The sequence below is a fragment of the Melitaea cinxia genome, chromosome 28 (assembly GCF_905220565.1).
Source record: "Melitaea cinxia chromosome 28, ilMelCinx1.1, whole genome shotgun sequence".
NCBI lineage: Eukaryota > Metazoa > Arthropoda > Insecta > Lepidoptera > Nymphalidae > Melitaea > Melitaea cinxia.
Window position 1 is genome coordinate 8393091 of NC_059421.1, and position 19710 is coordinate 8412800.

Consider the following 19710-nt stretch of genomic DNA (forward strand, 5'->3'; position numbering starts at 1 on the left):
TTCTTTTTACGAAAATTGCGCGGACGGAGCAGAATTAAATCTACGCACACTTATAGTTTATATAGAGAAGGAGTGCAGAATGTTATTATTACTTTTTTTAAATTATGCATAAAAACTACACCAAATCTATTTAAAAAGAAACATTACACACACTACCATGTATTTGACACAACACGCATATATAGTCTTTTGTTTATTGTTAAAGTCTGTGGTTAAATTATGGTCGAATTTTGACCACTTGGCGAGCACTTGTTTTAGTTCAACAGTGAAAAATTCCAAATTAGTATTTATTTGTTTGCTAAACAAAAGGTGAGAGGGAAAATTTTAGCAAACTAAGGTAAACAGATAGCTGTTGAGCTTTAGATCCTAAAAACAAATTTTCTTTTTTCCTATCCGATGCACAACTACGTGAATAGTTGGCACGGCTCGAGTGCAACCTAAATCCGAAGATACTAAGTTATTCGGGTCACGAGAACGAGATAAACTGCAAATGTGTAGCAGTTTTTTGTTTGTTTTCAAACAAAAAAACTGACTTCAATTTACGACAATTATTACGCTTAAATTTAAATAGGATCACATGAAGAGTACCAGTTTTAAGTTATGAGGTAACATACAGAAAAAAGATAGTCGATTGTAAAACTTATTCAATTTATTGAAGTCGGTTAAAAATTGTGAATGGTCTTTGAGACCGAACGTCTAAATTGTTGTGGCACTGGATTCTCGTGTCAGAATATTTAAGCTGTTTAGTTAAGCTGCTCCTAAGATTCTCCCGAAATGTCACATGGAGTACCATAACATAGGTATGGGATTACGTTAAAATAGTTTTGCGAACTAATGCTACAAATACAAATAGATAAGCGCTGTACTGCGTAGTAAAAAAAGAATGATAAATCAACTTATTAATGTACAGGTAATATATCACATTCAGCCTGTAAGATCACACTGTTAGGCATAGGCCTTTTTCTCTATGTAGGAAAAGGATCTTAGTCCACCACGCTGCGCCACTGCGGGTTGGCACATATACGTTCCCTACTACGAGTACGATCGCTATTAGGTATTTATGATAACAATTAAGAGCGACGGGTTAATGTGCTCTCCGAAGTACGGTGAAGAGACCCACAAGGTCAGACATCCAATTCGGAAAGAAATATTTGTGCAAATACAAATATCCATCCCGAGCGGGATTTGAACCCGCAAACCGTCGGTGTATTAGGCGACTACTCGCATATGTAGGTAGCACATATCTTACTTAATTGTTTGTCTTATTGATACTTTTTCATGTATTAAAAATAATAATGTTAACATCCTGTCAAATATCGCTCAGCAAAGCAAAGGTTTCCGGTCAGCCTCTAAAGGAAGCTTCAATGCATGACAGAATTTAAGTTGCCACAATCTTTAAATCCACGTGTTCACTGGACATCTTGTAATGAATATAATAGTTAGTGATTTTAACGTACAGGTTTTTTTTTCATTTATATCACTAGTTCGGCAAACAAGCGTACGGCTCACCTGATGGTAAGAGATTACCGTAGCTTATAGACGCCTGCAACATCAAAAGCATCGCAAGCGCGTTGCGCGCCCAATCCCCAATCCCCCCAGGAGCTCTGGTCACCTTACTCACCAGCAGGAACACAATACTGCTTGAAAACAGTATTATTTAGCTGTGGTCCTCTGTAAGGGTACAGGTATCCTTTATCAGTCATCAGTTCAGCCTATTGCAGTCCATAGCTGGACATAGGCCTCCCCATGTTCGCACCATCGGTATCCTTTATACTCGCAAATAAAAATAGAGTAAAAAAGCATTGCACATACACACGGTAAAAATGAAACTTCTGAAAAGTCGTAGGAAGGGTATGCCTTTGCGATGTGTTCTGTCGACGATGACCCAACCTACCAACCCATGACACCAATCAGACTTTCGAAAAACCAAAACCGTTAGACAAAAGCATTAAACCAATAAATTTAAACATACGTCTGTCACATAAACTACAATAAAACGAAAAGTTTTCACAATCCACCATTGTTTATTAGTTTCCATAAAACCTTGGAAGATGTTAGTTTACCGATTCTTAAAGCGTTATCGATCCAACGGTCCCCATGACAATGGCAATTCATGGCGTTCTGCCAATAATAGTTTTTCAACCATTGCCAACTTTCAGGGGTTATTGGCAAGACGAGCGTATACTTGAAATTATATTTGTTATTATTATTTTTTAGAAAGCAATTTATTAATAAAGGAAATAAGATTTTTATGGTTGTTTTATAACCCCATTGGTTTAGAAGTCTGTCTTTTCTAATTTTGTTTTTATGATAACACGGGAATTCTAATTTTACCATGCTGTCTATGGTTTTTAAAATTCTATTAAGTTTGTATTTTTTAGCTATTCCTACAAGTTTTAATAGTTTAGCTATTCCTCCAAGTGTTCATCTTATGATTGTATCCTAGAGAAATGGAGGGAAACCCTCGAAAATCGTAGTGACGACTAGTGCGTTTGTTAATTTTTTTCGTCAACTTACGATATATTACTTGTCTATGTAATTGAAATCGGTTTTTTTTTCGCTTACGAGCAAACACAATTATTCTAAATTTTATTTTAATTTTGTCCTCAAGAAAAATTAGACTGATACCGGCATTCTGAATTTTTTGTAAGCCAACGACTAGTGTTTACATATAAGTAACGTGTTGTTTTTAATTATTTCTCCATAATTCGTAAACTAACACAACTAAAAAGGCTATAATAATCACATAGGGGCCAAACTGTAGCCATAAATTTAAACGCGAGTAAAACCACAAACGAAGGCCAGTTCTTCCTTTAAAAGTTATATCAAAAAGATATTTTCTTTTATCTACTAGTGTACGAGACAGTAAAATTAAATTATTTATATTTGTTTGAGGTTGAGTATGTCTGAGGAGGGTGGATGAATTAACATCCCCACAACCCTCCCAAGTCACTTGCCAAAATAATTTTTAGTGCTCTTATTGCTTTTCTTGTTTATGTTGAAACTATCTGTATTACGTTACTATTTAAGAGCCATTTCACAATTTTACGCTCTGCAAGTTTAGGTAAATTTGGTCGCATCGCGCGAGTCGTACGAGCCGCGCGATCTTTGTGCTAGTACGTATAGTGTGACAACCAAAAGACCATCGTGATCATTTTCTGATGTATAATAAAAATTATAACTATGGTATAAAATGTTTTTTACATAATTAATTTGTTAAAAATTTCAAGTATGTTATATAACAACAGTCAATAAATTTAAAATAAAATTAAAAAAGTCAATTTTATGAAACAATTTTTTTAAATTGATTTAGTTTTTTCAGTTTACGAATGAATCTAATATTTACGATATGAATAAAAAAGCATTTAATGACATCGACACCGACAAACATATTAATTAACAAATAACAAGACAAACAGATTGAAATGCCTATTTGTATTGATAGTGTGAGAAAAGAAAATTAAATTATACATTTGTTTACAGAAATTATCATTATATTATTTTACAGTCAATTTCGTAATATGTTTATTTTATTTATATTTTATTATGAAAGTATCAAATGCGTTTTATCCGCTATAACAACAAGCGCTTGGCGCGTGTGAGCGAAAGAGACGGCTGCGCAGAATTTGGCGTGGACCTTACCTCTAAGAGCGCTAGCGCTCGACTGATTTACCGGGCTTAATGCGTGGCAATATATACTCTCTTTTTATTATTTAATATAAAATGTATTAAAAATAATTACATCTTTTAATTATTTTTTTTGTATTCCTTAATGATGTAAGTTTACTTTGATGAAGATAGTTCGTTAAAATTTCTTAGTTTTCTAAGAGAAATATCGCTTTTAAAATTGTACTTATTTGGAAAATATTCGTAACTTTAAATTTTTTTTATCGTTTAATAGAGATACAAATGGAATAAAAATCTATGATAGTGGACAACAAAATTATATTCCACATATTATGATATTTTTTTAAAATGGTTTCAACGTAGAGGTTATTGAAAAATAGGACTTCAAAGTATACATTGCGATCGTTTACCCAGGGAGGAGGCTGATGAAAAGGTTAATAATTTTATACACATAATATAAATCAAAATTCTGATCTGACTATGGACTACAACAAAGGTTGCTCTATTATATTTCAAGAATATAAATTACATTATTGCATCCAACACTGAGATTAACGACGTCAAAATATTACAATTTCCCGGATTGTTACCGATTTTTGTGAAATGGCTCTTAAAGCTTTAAATATTTTAGTATATTATTTTTATATTGGTACGATTAATAAATTGATGGGCTTGGTGATAATTTAACTCCATTTTATGTTAAAAAACAAAATTGAAAAAAATGGAAATTGTGTAACGTAGGTAACCTAAAATATCACTTTTTACGGCTAGAGCGTCAATTGTAATAGTTATTAAAAACTAGCGACCCGCCCCGGCTTCGCACGGTTGCAAAAACTATCAGTGTTCCTCTACTATATTACGCATGTGTGTATTATACATATAAACCTTCCTCTGGAATCGCTCTATTTACTAAAGAAAACCGCATCAAAATCCGTTGCGTAATTTTAAAGATCTAAGCATACAGACAGCGGGAAGCGACTTTGTTTTATATACTATATAATGATAAGCTAAACTGTTAAAGACATTGGAATTTTCTAATTACTTAATTTCATAAAATTGGCAATTTCTAAGAGTTTCAAGTATAATGTAGATTTATAGAAAAGTTTAAAAACATGCCTATAATGATTCGTATGATTTATTTTTGTGTTACCCACACGTGAGGAAATTCTAAACAATTTTTAATATCATATCAAGGTCGCTTAGACCGAATATAAAATCATCATATCAAAAATTTCGATCTAGCGGTTACATCGTTACATAGCTTAATTGGCTCTTTGAATTGGCTAAACGCACCGACACGGTAAGTCGGAGATGCTGGTTCGATCCCCGCTGGAACGGTTGATTTTTGATATGATATTAAAAATTATTTATAATGACTTTATTTTAAAAATAATATTGTTGCAATATATAATTTTATGAATCAGAAAAAAAGCTAATAAATATCTATTTCAAATATCTTTAAAAAAGATAGGTTATGTAACTCTTAAAGGAGATATTAATACTAGCTGTCTGTTTTATGATAACATAAGATTTAATATAACATTGTTATTCCAGCAAGGCGTGGGTGTCGAGCTGGTCCGTGCGCTGGACAGCAACCCACCGAACATATCCAACGTGTTCTGCGAGTGCGACTCTAAGGATGACGTGGTGAGTACTTTTTACGCTTCACCCGTGACATCCCACTGCTGGGCCTGTTTCTCCACGTAGGAGAAGGATCATAGCTTAATCTACCATGCTGCTGATTGTACTACATCCTATTATACTAAAAACACACACGCTGTGTCCCGAGGTTTTACCTGCGTAATTTCCGTAAATATCGGTATAAAAAGTTATCTATATGTTATTCTGGAACGCCAGCTATCTGCGTATAAAGTTTCATTACAATTTGCTCAGTAGTTTTTTAGTGCAAGATTAACAAACAAATATGTTTTTCTGTAAATAAATTGATATAATATAATAAATATTTGCTGTGTGGCTACGGCACCAAAGAATATAGCCACTCTTCCCGTGTGTGTCGTAAGAGGCGACTAAGGGATAACGCAGTTCCACTACCAACTTAAAAAGCCGACCGATGGCGGGATAACCATCCAACTACTGGCTTTGAAATACACAGGCCGAAGACGGGCAGCAGCGTCTTCTGTGCGACAAAGCTAGCCCTGCGATCACCAACCCGCCTGCCCAGCGTGGTGACTATGGGCAACACACATGAGTTCACGCCATTTTTGGCGTGAACTTGTGGAGGCCTATGTCCAGCAGTGGACTGCGATGGGCTGAAGTTATGATCAGTGATGTTAACAATTCAATAAAACATATTTTCATAAATAAAATTCGGAAGTAATAGTTTTTTGCTGTCAGGTAAAAATTATCAACTCGTGAATTTTCATAGAATCTTGAAGAAAAAAATAAAAAAAAATATATAGTATATGAGCTTTATGTAAATACATTATTTTTCCATTTTAAAAGACTCCTTAAAATGATAACATTAGGTGCGTATTTACTCGTAAAGAGTAATAAGCTGCGCGCAAGCAGAGCGGAAGCGTCAATTGTTATTTGATTGTTGCTATAACTCGATGTTGCCAGCGCTTTAATAAAACTTACGTTAGTTGAATTATGTAATTTTATATGACACTAGCTGTTCCCGCGACATCGTCCGCGTGGAATTTAACAAAAAAGTTATTGTTAAGTTCGCAGAGTTATAAAATAGATTTCTAAAATAAAAGTAGCATAAGTTTCTCCTTATTACATCAGCTATCTGCGAGTGAAAATCCGTCCCCGTCCCCCGTCGAAATCGGCCCAGCCCTTTCAGAGATTAGCCAGAATAAACAGACAGACAGACAGACAAAAATTGTAAAAAAAAATATATTTTGGTATATATACCGTGTATACATACATCCATTATGCATTTAGTATTAAGCGGTTATTTTAATACTACAAACAGACACTCCGATTTTTATTTGTGTACATAATAAATATCTTTACTTAAAATGTAAGTAATTAATTATGTAATAATAAATACCGCTTGGAGGCGTGCGTTTTTTGATTTTGATTTTTTTTTACATCTAAAACTATCTATGTAAGTTTGATACTTATAATAAATATTTTTAAATAAAATAAATATCTTTAACATTTACAAACGGTCGTCTGTTCCTAAAGTAAGCAACTTAATGCTTGTGTTATAGGTAACAGCCGACTGGTATAGCTGAATATATATTTTTTTCGATAAATACTTATATCACACCCAGTCTCAGGCGGGAACCTACCACTACAAACTGCGCCAACGGACTAGTCAAAATATAATTCTCAAGTATATTCTATATTGACAATGTGATATTAAATAATCGCCAAAATATATGTACATAGTTTACGGACGTCTGCACTAAATTAGATAATTTATATGTGTTTTATGTAATAATAACTTATGCCTTCCAACGCTTGTCTTATTAACTTTGTTTGTTTACATTTCAGACAATAACCTGTGACTGTGAGGCGACGCCCGCCTTCCAACTGAAGGCTTTCAGTCAGCGAGGCGAGAAGGTTGAGGTGTCGCACTACAGGGTCAACGTTAACAAGTAAGATGTTGTATTACTACAATAACACTAAAGCGCCCTTGGCCCAATTGTTTTAGAAGTTTGGGGAATACATTACCCCATTAACTTAAAAGTTTTACGGTACAGGAGACAATAGCATGTGAAACTACTGAAATTGTAGATAATTTAATACCATCATTTTGAAAATTAACACTAAGGCAAACTTGACCCCATTGTCTTAGAAGAGGGGTATTTATGACCTTAAAGAACTTTAAAGTTTATCATTACAAATCGATAAAATAAATTGATGATGTTTAGATATTGATAGTACAAAAAGTTATCAACTAGTAATGAGACTACTAAAATTGTAGATAAGTTAGTATAAAGTTTTTAAAAATTGATACTAAAGCAGGATAGTCTTATTTATTATTTTTAAGAAAATTTGGGGGATATATGACCCCAAACAATTTTAAATATTGATTTTACAACGGACGGTACCGCGTAAGTAATTAAATATATTTCTAATTATTACTACACCTTTAACAACTAATACTAAAGCACACTCTACCCTACTATTTTAATTACCCTATTGTTTAGATTTGGGGGATTTGTGACCCCGAAAAATTTCTAAAATTTATTTATTAAATAATCTCCAGATTCCGAGCTCGTCTCCACGTGGTGTGTATCACTGATAAACTAACTGGTGAACTGAAGTGTGACGGATGGCCTGATGTGAAGGTGGCTCTGGCGCCAGTAGGGGCGCTGAGACCCAACGCCGCTGAGAGCGACTTGCAACAACTGATTAGGTAATACATTTTATCATGATTTTAATGCATAATGCGTATTTCAATTATTACATACTTAACTATTTATTATTTTTTTAAATATTTAAAATATTCTGTGAAAATACTTTTTTTATTTTGACCTTCCATCTGAAAGTTATTAGTGAAAATTAAATTAATAATATGTAGATATTAAAATGTTAATATTGTTAGAACTCTTCAATTCGATAAAAATAGTAGTATGACTACTATATAATGTACTTTGCCCAAAGGAAGAAATTGTTCTTTTACCGACTTTAGAAAAAGGATTTTTTTTTTTAATTCGATATATATTTAATATATATGCTCCCTCAGATTTTCATTAATTTTAGAGTGATGGAGAAAACTTTTTTGGAACGATATGCTTTTCTTTCGATCATACTTTATAAGAAAAAAATACCGCCTTAGTGTAAATGAAAGTAGAAGGGATGGAATCATTAAAGGACTCGCATTTTGTTTTGATTTATTTAGTAATTATTTTTTTAATCGTGTTATTAGTGTCAGTACCCTTAACTACATACATAAAATATGCATTATTTTCATCCTAGTGACATAGTGGTCGGCGCGCTTCGCAACACACACCTACTCTTCAACTTTTCGCTCTACCCAACATGTCCAAGATTAAGGCGGTACCTAGCTGACGCCGCTCCACGTCTACCCCTGCATTATGATGCTATGGTAAGTTGTTTTATATAACAAGGTCGGCAAACGAGTGTACGGTTCACCTGATGGTAAGCGATTACCGTAGCTTATAGAAACCTGCAACACCGGAAACTGGAATTACAAGTGCATTGCTAACCTTCCCCAGGAGCTCTGACCAACTTACTCACAATAGGAATACAATTATATTGAAATCAGTATAATTTAGCTGTGATCTTCGAGAGCCCCTGCGGATGGTCGGGTGTAGGGTCGGCAACGCGCTTGCGATGCTTCTGGTGTTGCAGGCGTCTATAAGCTACGGTAATCGCTTACCATCAGGTGAGCCGTACGCTTGTTTGCCGACCTAGTTGTAAAAAAGACTCATGAGCATAGTTTTTTAAAGTAATAAAACTTCATACAGCTAATTTTTTTATCGTAACCTTTAGACATAATCTTGTTTAAAGCTCGTTAAATTAAATTCCAGCTTCATCAAGATCGTCAAATGTACACCTCAACACCCAACTCAACAGCTGGCTGTATACAGCTCCTGGGAGACAAGCGGCTACTTGTCAAGGTGGTGGAGGCTAAAGATTTAGGGGGTAAGTTTAATTATTTGATACGCATAACAATTTAAACAATGTTTAATGGATTCAAATAAAAGAAAATCATACATAATTAAATCTTTTATACTACATGCAATATTTTTATCACTTATACACGATTTTAGTAATAATATAAATGGGAAAAAGTATCCATTATTATAACCGGTGTTTATCGCGGCGATAATTTTTAATTATTTACTATGTTGTTTATATTTACTAAGTGATGTGATGTTTTATAGCCTTAAATTACGCCCGAAAAACTGGCTTACACTAAACGCCTTTAAAACGTCGTTCTTTTATTTCAAAATACTGAAATCTTAGCAAATAATATATTTATAACTATCAAGAAATTTAAAAAAAAAATGTCGTCTCCATTTTGACATACTTTAGAAAAATGTAAACATTGATTGATAAGACTGCTCCCAAGTGTGCATAAAAACTAAATTATCTATACTAACATTACAAAGCTGAAGAGTTTGTTTGTTTGTTTGTTTGAACGCGCTAATCTCAGAAACTACTAGCCCGAATTGAAAAATTATTTTAGTGTTAGATAGATTATCGAGGAAGGTTATAGGCTATACATCATCACGCTAAGACCAAAAGGAGCGGAGCAACAATGAAGAATGTTTCAAAATGGGGTTGGGGTTTCTTTTTTCCTTTTGAGAGCTTCCGCTGCGTGCGCTGTGAAAACAGTTAAAGTTTCGCAAAAATCATGTACGACAGAATTGATCCTCTTTAAAAGTTCTAAAACAAAGTCCGCGACAGCATATCGACGATGGAAAGGCATAATGTATTATCCGCCATTTAGAAAAATGATCAGGAGAGACGATTAAAGTTTTAAAAAGTTTATAACTTTTAAAGTATTGCAGATATCTCTATGAAATTTTGTAAAATAGTAATAAAATTTATTACAAATCTATACATTTAATAAAAAATAACGTATGTCTAATATTTGTATTATTTCATGGAGTTAATACAAAATACCATAAAATCTCAGATAGGTAAAATTAGTCTATATCCAAATATTACATCCAAAAAATGTCAAGTAAAGTGTTTTATATCCAGAATATAATTTAATATTTTCAAGTAAATTGTTTTATATCCAAATAAATGACTAAAAAACAAATCCAATCATGACCAGAGAGAGGTAAACACTTTTATGTAACCTTTTCATATCTATGCGAACCTGGTAAAACAGTTGCACAGACATCAGTGTATTCGAACAAAGAGGGTTAAGTAGCTTAACCATACACTTAACTACCATTTAAGCCACAAACTAAACTTTAAAACAAAACAAAAAAAAAAATGAAAAATAAATGTTTAACTGAAATTATATTTATCATAAAGTTACAATTAAAAAACTGAATTAAACTTTCATACTGACGTTTACAAACATAATACTTATATAACATATAATTATATTATTAAACTTAAATTAATACTTGATAAGAAAAATTAAGCTACAATATGTTCTTTGGACAGTTTTAATTTGTACTTAACGATTTTCAGTATTTTTAAAAGATTTACAAAAAATAACTCAAAATCTTAACACCTAACTATTAAAAAACTTTTCAGTCCACCATAACGAGTGGTTTAATGAAACTTCTTAGGTAATACTCAGTTATCATCTATCTCAACATTAGAAATGTCTTTAAAATCTGAGTCTGGTAGAACATCTGCCTTATTGGTGGAGGAACGAAGATTCAAATACTCACTATGATATCTTTGAGGAATGACAAATGGTCAGTTTAAATGCAGATTTTATTTGTAAAAAAAAAACAAGTAAATTTTGTTTTATTATATTAAAATAGATTCTAGAAAGAACAGAAAAACGACTCAACGCATAATGTTACCTTATTTTGGATAGGTAAAATGTATTATCTTGGAAACAATGGCATTTTAGAGTAGAGTAAAATGTATTAACTTACAATGACTAACATTTAAAATCGGAGTAAAATGTTTTAATTCTACTGATCAAGAAAAGTCAAGTTGGGTATAATGTATCAATTACAAAAATGATAATATTATAATTTGGTAAATTGTTTTAACATTTAAATTTGGTTAAAGTCAAGCAAGGCAAAGTAGCATAAGATAAAATTTTTAGTTATGAGGTGTTTTAATGACAAAATCCACTATTTACTATAGAGTTAAAACACAAGAAAATATGAAAAACTTCGAAATCACTGGTGTATTAACGACCATAAAAGTCGTCAGATCGAGCTGAAACCAGGACCATTCGAAAGAGCTCATTCTCCCGATTCCAACGGTATATATAACTCGATATCGCCAAAAATGGCGGTTAATACAATATGCCTTTCCACCATCGATATATCTATCTTTTAAGGTTGGCTCACTATATCCTTTTTTATGCTAACCAAGTTTGTTCTAAAATAATGCATTATTTGCGAAGAGGTTTTTATAAACATGATATTAATCCTTATCTAAATAAATACGTTATTCATCACAAGTATTTAATTTAAAACAAAATAGCCTTTTACATAATTCGATTTCAATGAGTATCTCAGGAGATATCGCAGTTTTAAAATAACATCGCAGCAAAATAATGATCAAGTATTGCACGCGCCTCTGTTCCACGCGGACGAAGTCGCGCGCAGAAGCTAGTTTTGATATAAAAGCATTAACAGTAATCAAAATATGTTTAAAGGTAAAGCCGGTTGCGTGGCTCCCTACTGCGTGGTGGAAATGGACGAACCCCCGCAGAGGAACCAGACAGCCTTCAAGAAAGACACAAACAACCCTCATTGGGATGAACACTTCCTATTGTGAGTTATTTGTTAAAAATCTCCAACCAAAAACTGAACTCACTCTCAACCCTTCAGAGGACAAAAGTTCCTAGCCATATTACATTGGTTTCGAATCTGTTTCTATAACACACCAAACACATTTCTAGAGACAATAAGCTCTTGCCCCAGACTTGGCTCAACTTTATAGGCACTATGGGCTCATGAACTATAGACACAAATGGCTTAAACGTCATATAGACACACTCGGCTCACTACTAGATAATATCTATCCTTTAACTTTAGAAAAACAATTAGCCGTTTAACAGTTGAGCCGGTTAGCAGTTTAGCCGGTTAGCCGCTGGCTAATTGGCTGAGTTAATTAAGTTAACTGGTTAAATTAGCTGAGCCTATCGGTTAGCTACCTAATTAACTTAGCTAACATGTTTTGCCAGCTTGACCGGTTAAATTGTACATCCCCAATATATATCCTTACACAAATCAACATTAAAACATTATTACTAAGTCACTTCTTTCTTTTTTTTTTTTGTTATATTAACTCCAAAAGACTTTATAATATCAAATCCTTTTTTTTCCTTACCCTATTATAGTACCCTATAAAACATTTTGTTTTGCCGTGTTTGTAATATTGTTTTATTAATTTTATTCCACGATACTTACAGCGACCTCTCGCCGCAGACGGCGGAACTTCTCTTCGAAGTGTACGATAGGACTGGACCTCCCTCGCCTGGAAACACCACCTCACAACACAGGTAATATTAATTCAAATAACATTCGTATTATCATTTAAAATAGCTACCCGATCTTAATTTTATTTCCAACGTTGATGTTACAAATCTACCCATTCTTAAACCCGTTTTTAAATAAATAAATAAATAAATATCTACACAATACACACACAGTTGTCTGTTCCTAAAGTAAGCAACTTAATGCTTGTGTTATAGGTTACAGCTGACTGGTATAGCTACATATTTTTTTTTTTTTCGATAAACATACTGATAAATAATACATATATAAATATATAAATAAATATTTATATTACACTCGGACTCGGGGTGGGAATCGAACCCACAACCCTCGGAGCAGAAAGCAGGGTTACTACAAACTGCGCCAACGGGCTAGTCAGTAGTCATAGTATTTTAGTAGTTAAGGCTTCATTGTAAACTTTACATGGTAATTCTGTTTGGTGCGTTTTTTTTTTTATTTAACTTGTAAATGATAGATAGCAGAAATCGAACTGTAAGATGTATTTATAAATTTTTTATTATAGCAAATAATAATTATTTAGGGTAAGATTAATTGTGAAAGATTGATTTCTACAATTTATCTATAATATCGGTCTTACGCTTATCACTTACAAGTATTTTATCGAAAAAGACTTCAGAAACTTTTGCTTACTTATAATCTGAATTTAAAATAACATTAACGTAGTGGCACCAATCGTCGACACTTTAAGGAGATAGTGGGCTTCTTTATAAAATTAAAAGTCATTTAGTCATCTTTAAACCAAAAGTAACGATTGATTATGGTAAGGTATATTCTTGATATAAGAATAGGATGTAATATTTTTATTAACTATATCCGGACTAGAAAAAAATCCTAAAAACGGAAAAAGTGTATAAATCTCCAATCATCGACACCGAATCTCCAGTAATCGACACCCCAGTCATCGACAGTTACCAATTACCGACTCCCAGTTATCCACTATTACTTGGTATTTATATTTAATTCAATTGGCTTAGTTTGCTTATTACGTTTCTCACAAATACTACTAATGCCGACCACTACACTTAATATTTTTGGTACAGGTTCCTAGGTCTGGGGCTCGTAGGCATCGACGAACTGCTAGCGGCGCCCTCGCAGAGACAACAGATCGGGCTCCAGACGCGGCCCATGGAGCAGCACGACGTTAGCGGAAGCCTCACTGTCGAGGTCCGTCCACTTACGTTCAAACAACCTTCACGTGATTGAGAATTAATTGTTTATTTATATTTGTAAAGAAATTTGACCGGAGAGTACATTACCCTACCGCTTCTCATTTTATATGCCCTGTCCTATACCCTAAGGTGTCTGGAAGAAATCGCTCTCAGCGATAAGACCGCCTTTGTACATCTTTCTTCATATGTATCCCTTTTTGTAACATTTCTTTGTAGTGTACAATAAAGAGTATTTATTATTATTATTATTATTATTACATTCTATATAGCTAACATATTAAAATAATTCTTATCTGAATATTTTACACATTAGGAATTCTAAACATTTTTGAATATCATATCAAAAATTAACCGCTCCAACTCACTATAGGCGGCGCCACGGTTCGCTTAAACCGAATATAAAATCATCATATCAAGAATTTCGCTCTAGCGGGTACATCGTTCCATAGCTTAATTGGCGAGAGCGCCGACACGGTCAGTCGGAGACGCGGGTTCGAACCCCGCTGGAGCGGTCAATTTTAGATATGATATTCAAAAATGTTTAGAATTAATAATATTTTAGATTGCTGAAGATGTAGTTTGAACGCAGATATCTTGGTAATTAGGTTTACTACTGTGTCAATAAAAAAAGTGCGGAGGGGATTAAGATATGAGCACAATATCCATTAAAAGTAAATGACTTCAAATATCTTATAATAAAATAAATTAAAAAATTTAAAATCATATTTTCTTTATACTGCTCTGCCGCTACTAGTTTTAAAATGATTTAATAGCCTATCATTGTTTCCAATGTTATCAATGTTTAGCGCTAAAATCTAAATAAATAAATATAAATACCTACAATACACATACGGTCGTCTGTTCCTAAAGTAAGCAACTTAATGCTTGTGTTATAGGTAACAGCTGACTGGTATAGCTACATATTTTTATTTCGATATACTTACACATAAATACTATATATGTAAATAAATATATCTCGGGGTGGGATTTGAAGCCAAAACCCCCGAAACAGAAAGCAGGGTCACAGCAAACTGCGCCAACGGGCTAGTCGATATTTTTGTAATGGAAAAATTAGTCTGAAATTATCAACTTCAAATATATAAAATACAAACCTATCCACAGTTTTCAAACATTTAACAGAGTAATGATTTTTATATTAAGTATACACTTTTGTTTTGTAAAAGTCAAAATAAAATCACTTTTGTCTTCTCAGTTCCTATTCATCGAAGGAGCAGACATACCTGACCTCGGGTCGAAGCCCTTCAAGATCAAGGAGAGTCTCCGCACCGTCACTCCTCAGGGCAGACTCACCACCACCACTAAGACCACCTTCCAGCAAAATGGTAATACATTTAATTTTTTTTTTTTTTTTGAAATTGGGCAAGAGATGGACATCGGCACAGCGGATACAGAACTGCGTGCGCTTGCGGTCGCGGGTTCAAACTGTCGCTCATGAGAAACATTTGTAATGTCCATACAGATGTTGGTCGTGGTCTGGGCGTTAGTGCTTGTATATTGTGTTTGGAAAAAACCTACTGGGGACCTTTGGGTGTAAGGGTTGGAGGTTGGAGCGATAAAAAAAGTAGGTAGGTAAATAAGGGTAGTATTAGAGGATATTTCCACAGTAGCCGGACAATTTCGACAACCTCGAGCCAGACAAAAATTTAGGCTGGCCGGGGGTCGAGCGCGAAGCAGTTTTTTACGTTATTGATACCTGTTATCTGCCAAAGCCACTATAACTTAAACTTCATATTTTGCCATTGCTTCTACCGGTGCTGGGAAATTGAGCTGAGAAATTTTCACCCTTAAAACACCCTTTTAAACTATGAAGGTCTAGCCCTCGCGGGCTCTTGGACTATTTTTTCCTCTCGAAACATTTCACAATAAAATATATTTGTATTATTAGGTGACCTTTCCCCAGGACACGACCCCAGTCAGCTCACGGAGTCAGCTCTACGCGAGTTAGAGCTGAGCCCGACGAGCGCCGCCAACAAGTCCACACTCATCATACACTCCGTGCAGAGGGTACGTACTTATAATTAGTATTACTTTGAGCTCTTTCATTTATTTAATATTCTTTGATTACCTACAATTGTTGATTGTTTGCTCGCAAAGAAAAAAAAAAACAACTTCAATTAAAGCGACAAGTAATACAACGTGGTATTCGTAAATATGGTATTCGTATCGTTATTAGAGATAGCTAGAAAAGTACTCAAATCTCGATCAAATGTAAATGGGACCACATGACAACCATCAGCTTTCGGTTAAAAAAAGAATCATCAAAATTGATAGATCAAGTAAAAAGTTATACGGTAACGTACATTAAATACATTCGAATCAAGAACCTGATTCTTTTTTTGAAATCGTTTAAAAATAGATAAATGATAGAAAGGCTAAGATTCTGCCGGATATAACAGATACAACATATAAATATGACAAACAAAAATATTACTAAAAAAAAATTACTACAGAGTTTTTAGTGGTAGAAAAATGTATTTTTCTGAAATTTGAAGTAAAAAAATAAATATGCTTATAACATACACTCAGACACAATTTGTTCGTTAATTAGGCAACTTAAAGCCTTTGTTATAGTTTATCACTGACATTTTATAATAAGTATTCCAAAATTACATCATTTAACATCAAACTTGTTAAACATTTTAGTACAAAACAACGAAATTACCATTAAAAAAAACTTGATTTAAAATAAAGTCATGTCAAATCACATAATTATGTCATAAAATAAAAGAAAATGTCATTTTTGTGTATGTACTTAGTTTAGTAAGTAATTAACAGAATTGGTTTTGTTTTCGCATGCCTGTGTGGATTGAAACATCGCAGGAGCCGATGAAATCGATAAAGGTTAGTTTATATTACTTTTAACCTATTTTATATACTTTTGAAATAATTTAGCCTGTTTTTCTTATATAAATATAAATTAACCTAATAACAACCTACTTTGAGCATGATATTTGTTTTTTTTTTTTTTTTTTTTTGTTTTCAGAAATTTGAGATTTTAAACTCTATTTATTATCTATCTATTTATATTTTATAACTGATATTATTTATTAATAAAGTATATTATTAATTAAAATTATATTATAATAATATTATCTAAATCATATACTGCTAAATTGTAATTTTATTGTTTGTAAATTACTGGCTGTAAAATCTCAAATTCTTGCCATACCCGTGTGAAGTATTGCCATACTAACAAACAAAAAACTCCCAAAAAGGTCGAATTAACGGACTCCGGGAAATTCATCGAGGTTGAAAAAGAAGCTGTACAGAACAACCAAGAGATCACAGAAAAGATTAATGACAAGCCAATTGAAAAAACTTCCACTCCTAACCAATCTCCCGCCAAAAGTGTAAGGATAAAGGAAAATGGCGCCAAAGCTAATGGAGACACAGATCCGGTAAAAGTGTATACCGTTTTTTGTTTGTTTTTATTTGTTTTTAATCTATGCATGACCTGTAAATAAGTATTAATTTTGAAATAATTATTCACCTAAAACCGCTATAACAGATGCATATATTGTAAAATACTTACAAAATAAAATATAAAAAAGTACGTAAAAAATAACCAATTGAATATTAAAGTAATATAAAGATTTATATAAATTTAAAATATAATTTCAATTGCAATATATATTTATTTGCTACTCTTGTTGTATGCAAAGTTATTTTATACATAACATTACAATGTGATATAACTTTCCGGCATTCTATGCAAAGTACTAATCAACACTTATTGTTTTATGAAAACAGAAAAATACCGATTCAAATAATTGCTAGACAGAAAAATAAAAAATGAAAACAAATGAAAACTTCTCAAGTGTATACACAGACAAAATAATCTGTTCACATAATATAAAGAAATTAGCTGTGCCCGCGACTTCGTCAACGCAGAATTTAACAAAAAAGTTATTGTTAAATTCGCAGAGTTATAAATTAAATAACTTTCTAAAATAAATTTGGCCTAAGTTACTCCTTATTATATCAGCTGCCTTATTAATCAGTGAAAGTCCCGTCAAAATCGGTCCAGCCGTTTCAGAGATTAGCCGGAACAAAGAGACAGACAAAAATTGTAAAAAAAAAATGCTGTTTTGGTATATATACCGTGTATACATCCATATGCATTTATTAAAAAGCGCTTATTTTAATATTACAAACGGAAACTTCAATTTTATTTATATGTGTAGATATCTATTTCGCATACAAGACAATAATTATGGCACAAATAACACACATGCAATCGCCATTTTGGATTCCGCATATCACAAATAAAAATTTATAAATGTTTTTCATTATTTCTCTAAAAATACACTAAATACTTACGTAGGTATACAATATTCTTTTTATATATAACCATCAACAAAAAGTGTCCAAAATTAAAAATATGTATTTGGAATATATTTTTATTATTGTTTGTATTAGGATTGTGCAAACATTACGTGATTATATAAACGTTACAACGCTCATACAATACTCTTAAACTAGAATATTCCATGAACAAACTACTTTTGTAATAGAATCGTAAGTAAAGTGGTTTTATCCACGGTATAATTAATTGTCAGTCTTTTATCAACCTTGTATGAGCCATAACGTGATAACAACATTACAGCCTAACCCTTTTTCGATCAATAAATAGATAGGATTTCAGATTTAAAAGGATTTTTACAAATGGAATATTTGAAATAATAGTCCAAACAACCTGACTGTAGCCATATTTTATTGAAATATATATCTTTAGTTAGCGTGGGAGAGATTACATTAAATGGTGGGAAAATTATGATAATGACTTCTTAATAAATGATTCTTTGATACTTTCAAACATGAGTTACATTTGTATGTATAGGTATAGGCAATGTCCGTACATCAAGAGCTAAGCTATAATGTGGGGATCGCTTTACACATCGTGCGGGGGTCGCAAAAAGAAAATAGTTCCGTTTAGTAAAAAAATAAATAAATAAATAAACAAAACAAAATAAAAAAATATATATTGAATATCATCAATCCATAAAATGTTAAGGTAGTCAGGGCTATATATTCGTGGATATTACTAAACCTTAGGTATTATATAGTATAATGTTATTATATATTGTGATAGTTAATGTTTTATGTAATTGGTAGCAGCAAGGAGACTACGTGAACCAGGAAGCGCCTCCGGAACCCGCGCCGCGACAGAAGAGGAAACGTGACTTCTTCGGAACCATCAAGAGAAGGTTAGTCTGGGAGAGTAACTCAATGTATTAAAGGATGTTCTCAAATAAAATAAATTTGTCTAAGAATTTACCAATCATGAAATTCCTTTATTGTTTTTTTTTTTCTATCACTGTGCAAGAATAATATTTTTAGACGAATATTAGAACTGCCCGTAAATCTGCTTGTTCAGTTCTCCGAGTATTTGATGGGTTGTGTCTTACAGTGTAGGCATTAACTTCTTCATATAATGTAACGTAAATTGTTATTAGGGCTAGTACTTAAAAGGCAGTATGAGGCCTAACTGACGTAACCGTATTAATTATTTTCTATTTTTTAAGAAAAATATGGTAAACAGTTATTACATTAAAAGATTCTTTTAATTGTCATAAGCTTAAATAATCCAAAAGGAACACACAAAAAGTATTTAGTTATTAATATGAATATTATATTACAGATTAGGTAGATCTCGAACTCGGGGCCAGTCTCTAGAACAGGACTCAGAGTCAGAAAATCAACGAATACGCAGCATCAGCGCTGAGAGAAATAGTCATGGTGAGTAATGTTTAGTTTGGCACTATTTGCCAGTC

At 32.7% G+C, this 19710-nt stretch overlaps 1 protein-coding gene across 1 annotated transcript in view; it reads left to right on the forward strand.

Annotated features, from left to right (window-relative positions):
- The window catches only part of LOC123667504 (phospholipid transfer protein C2CD2L), a 74622-nt gene that overhangs the window by 45861 nt on the left and 9051 nt on the right, over positions 1 to 19710 (forward strand). The window contains exons 3-16 of the mRNA XM_045601394.1: positions 5182 to 5274; positions 7093 to 7196; positions 7811 to 7960; positions 8524 to 8653; positions 9099 to 9213; positions 11882 to 11999; positions 12641 to 12730; positions 13787 to 13910; positions 15129 to 15258; positions 15822 to 15940; positions 16757 to 16777; positions 17152 to 17334; positions 19055 to 19143; positions 19578 to 19675. Of these exons, the coding sequence (XP_045457350.1) occupies positions 5182 to 5274; positions 7093 to 7196; positions 7811 to 7960; positions 8524 to 8653; positions 9099 to 9213; positions 11882 to 11999; positions 12641 to 12730; positions 13787 to 13910; positions 15129 to 15258; positions 15822 to 15940; positions 16757 to 16777; positions 17152 to 17334; positions 19055 to 19143; positions 19578 to 19675 (1564 nt within the window). The remainder of the gene's footprint in view (positions 1 to 5181; positions 5275 to 7092; positions 7197 to 7810; positions 7961 to 8523; positions 8654 to 9098; positions 9214 to 11881; positions 12000 to 12640; positions 12731 to 13786; positions 13911 to 15128; positions 15259 to 15821; positions 15941 to 16756; positions 16778 to 17151; positions 17335 to 19054; positions 19144 to 19577; positions 19676 to 19710) is intronic.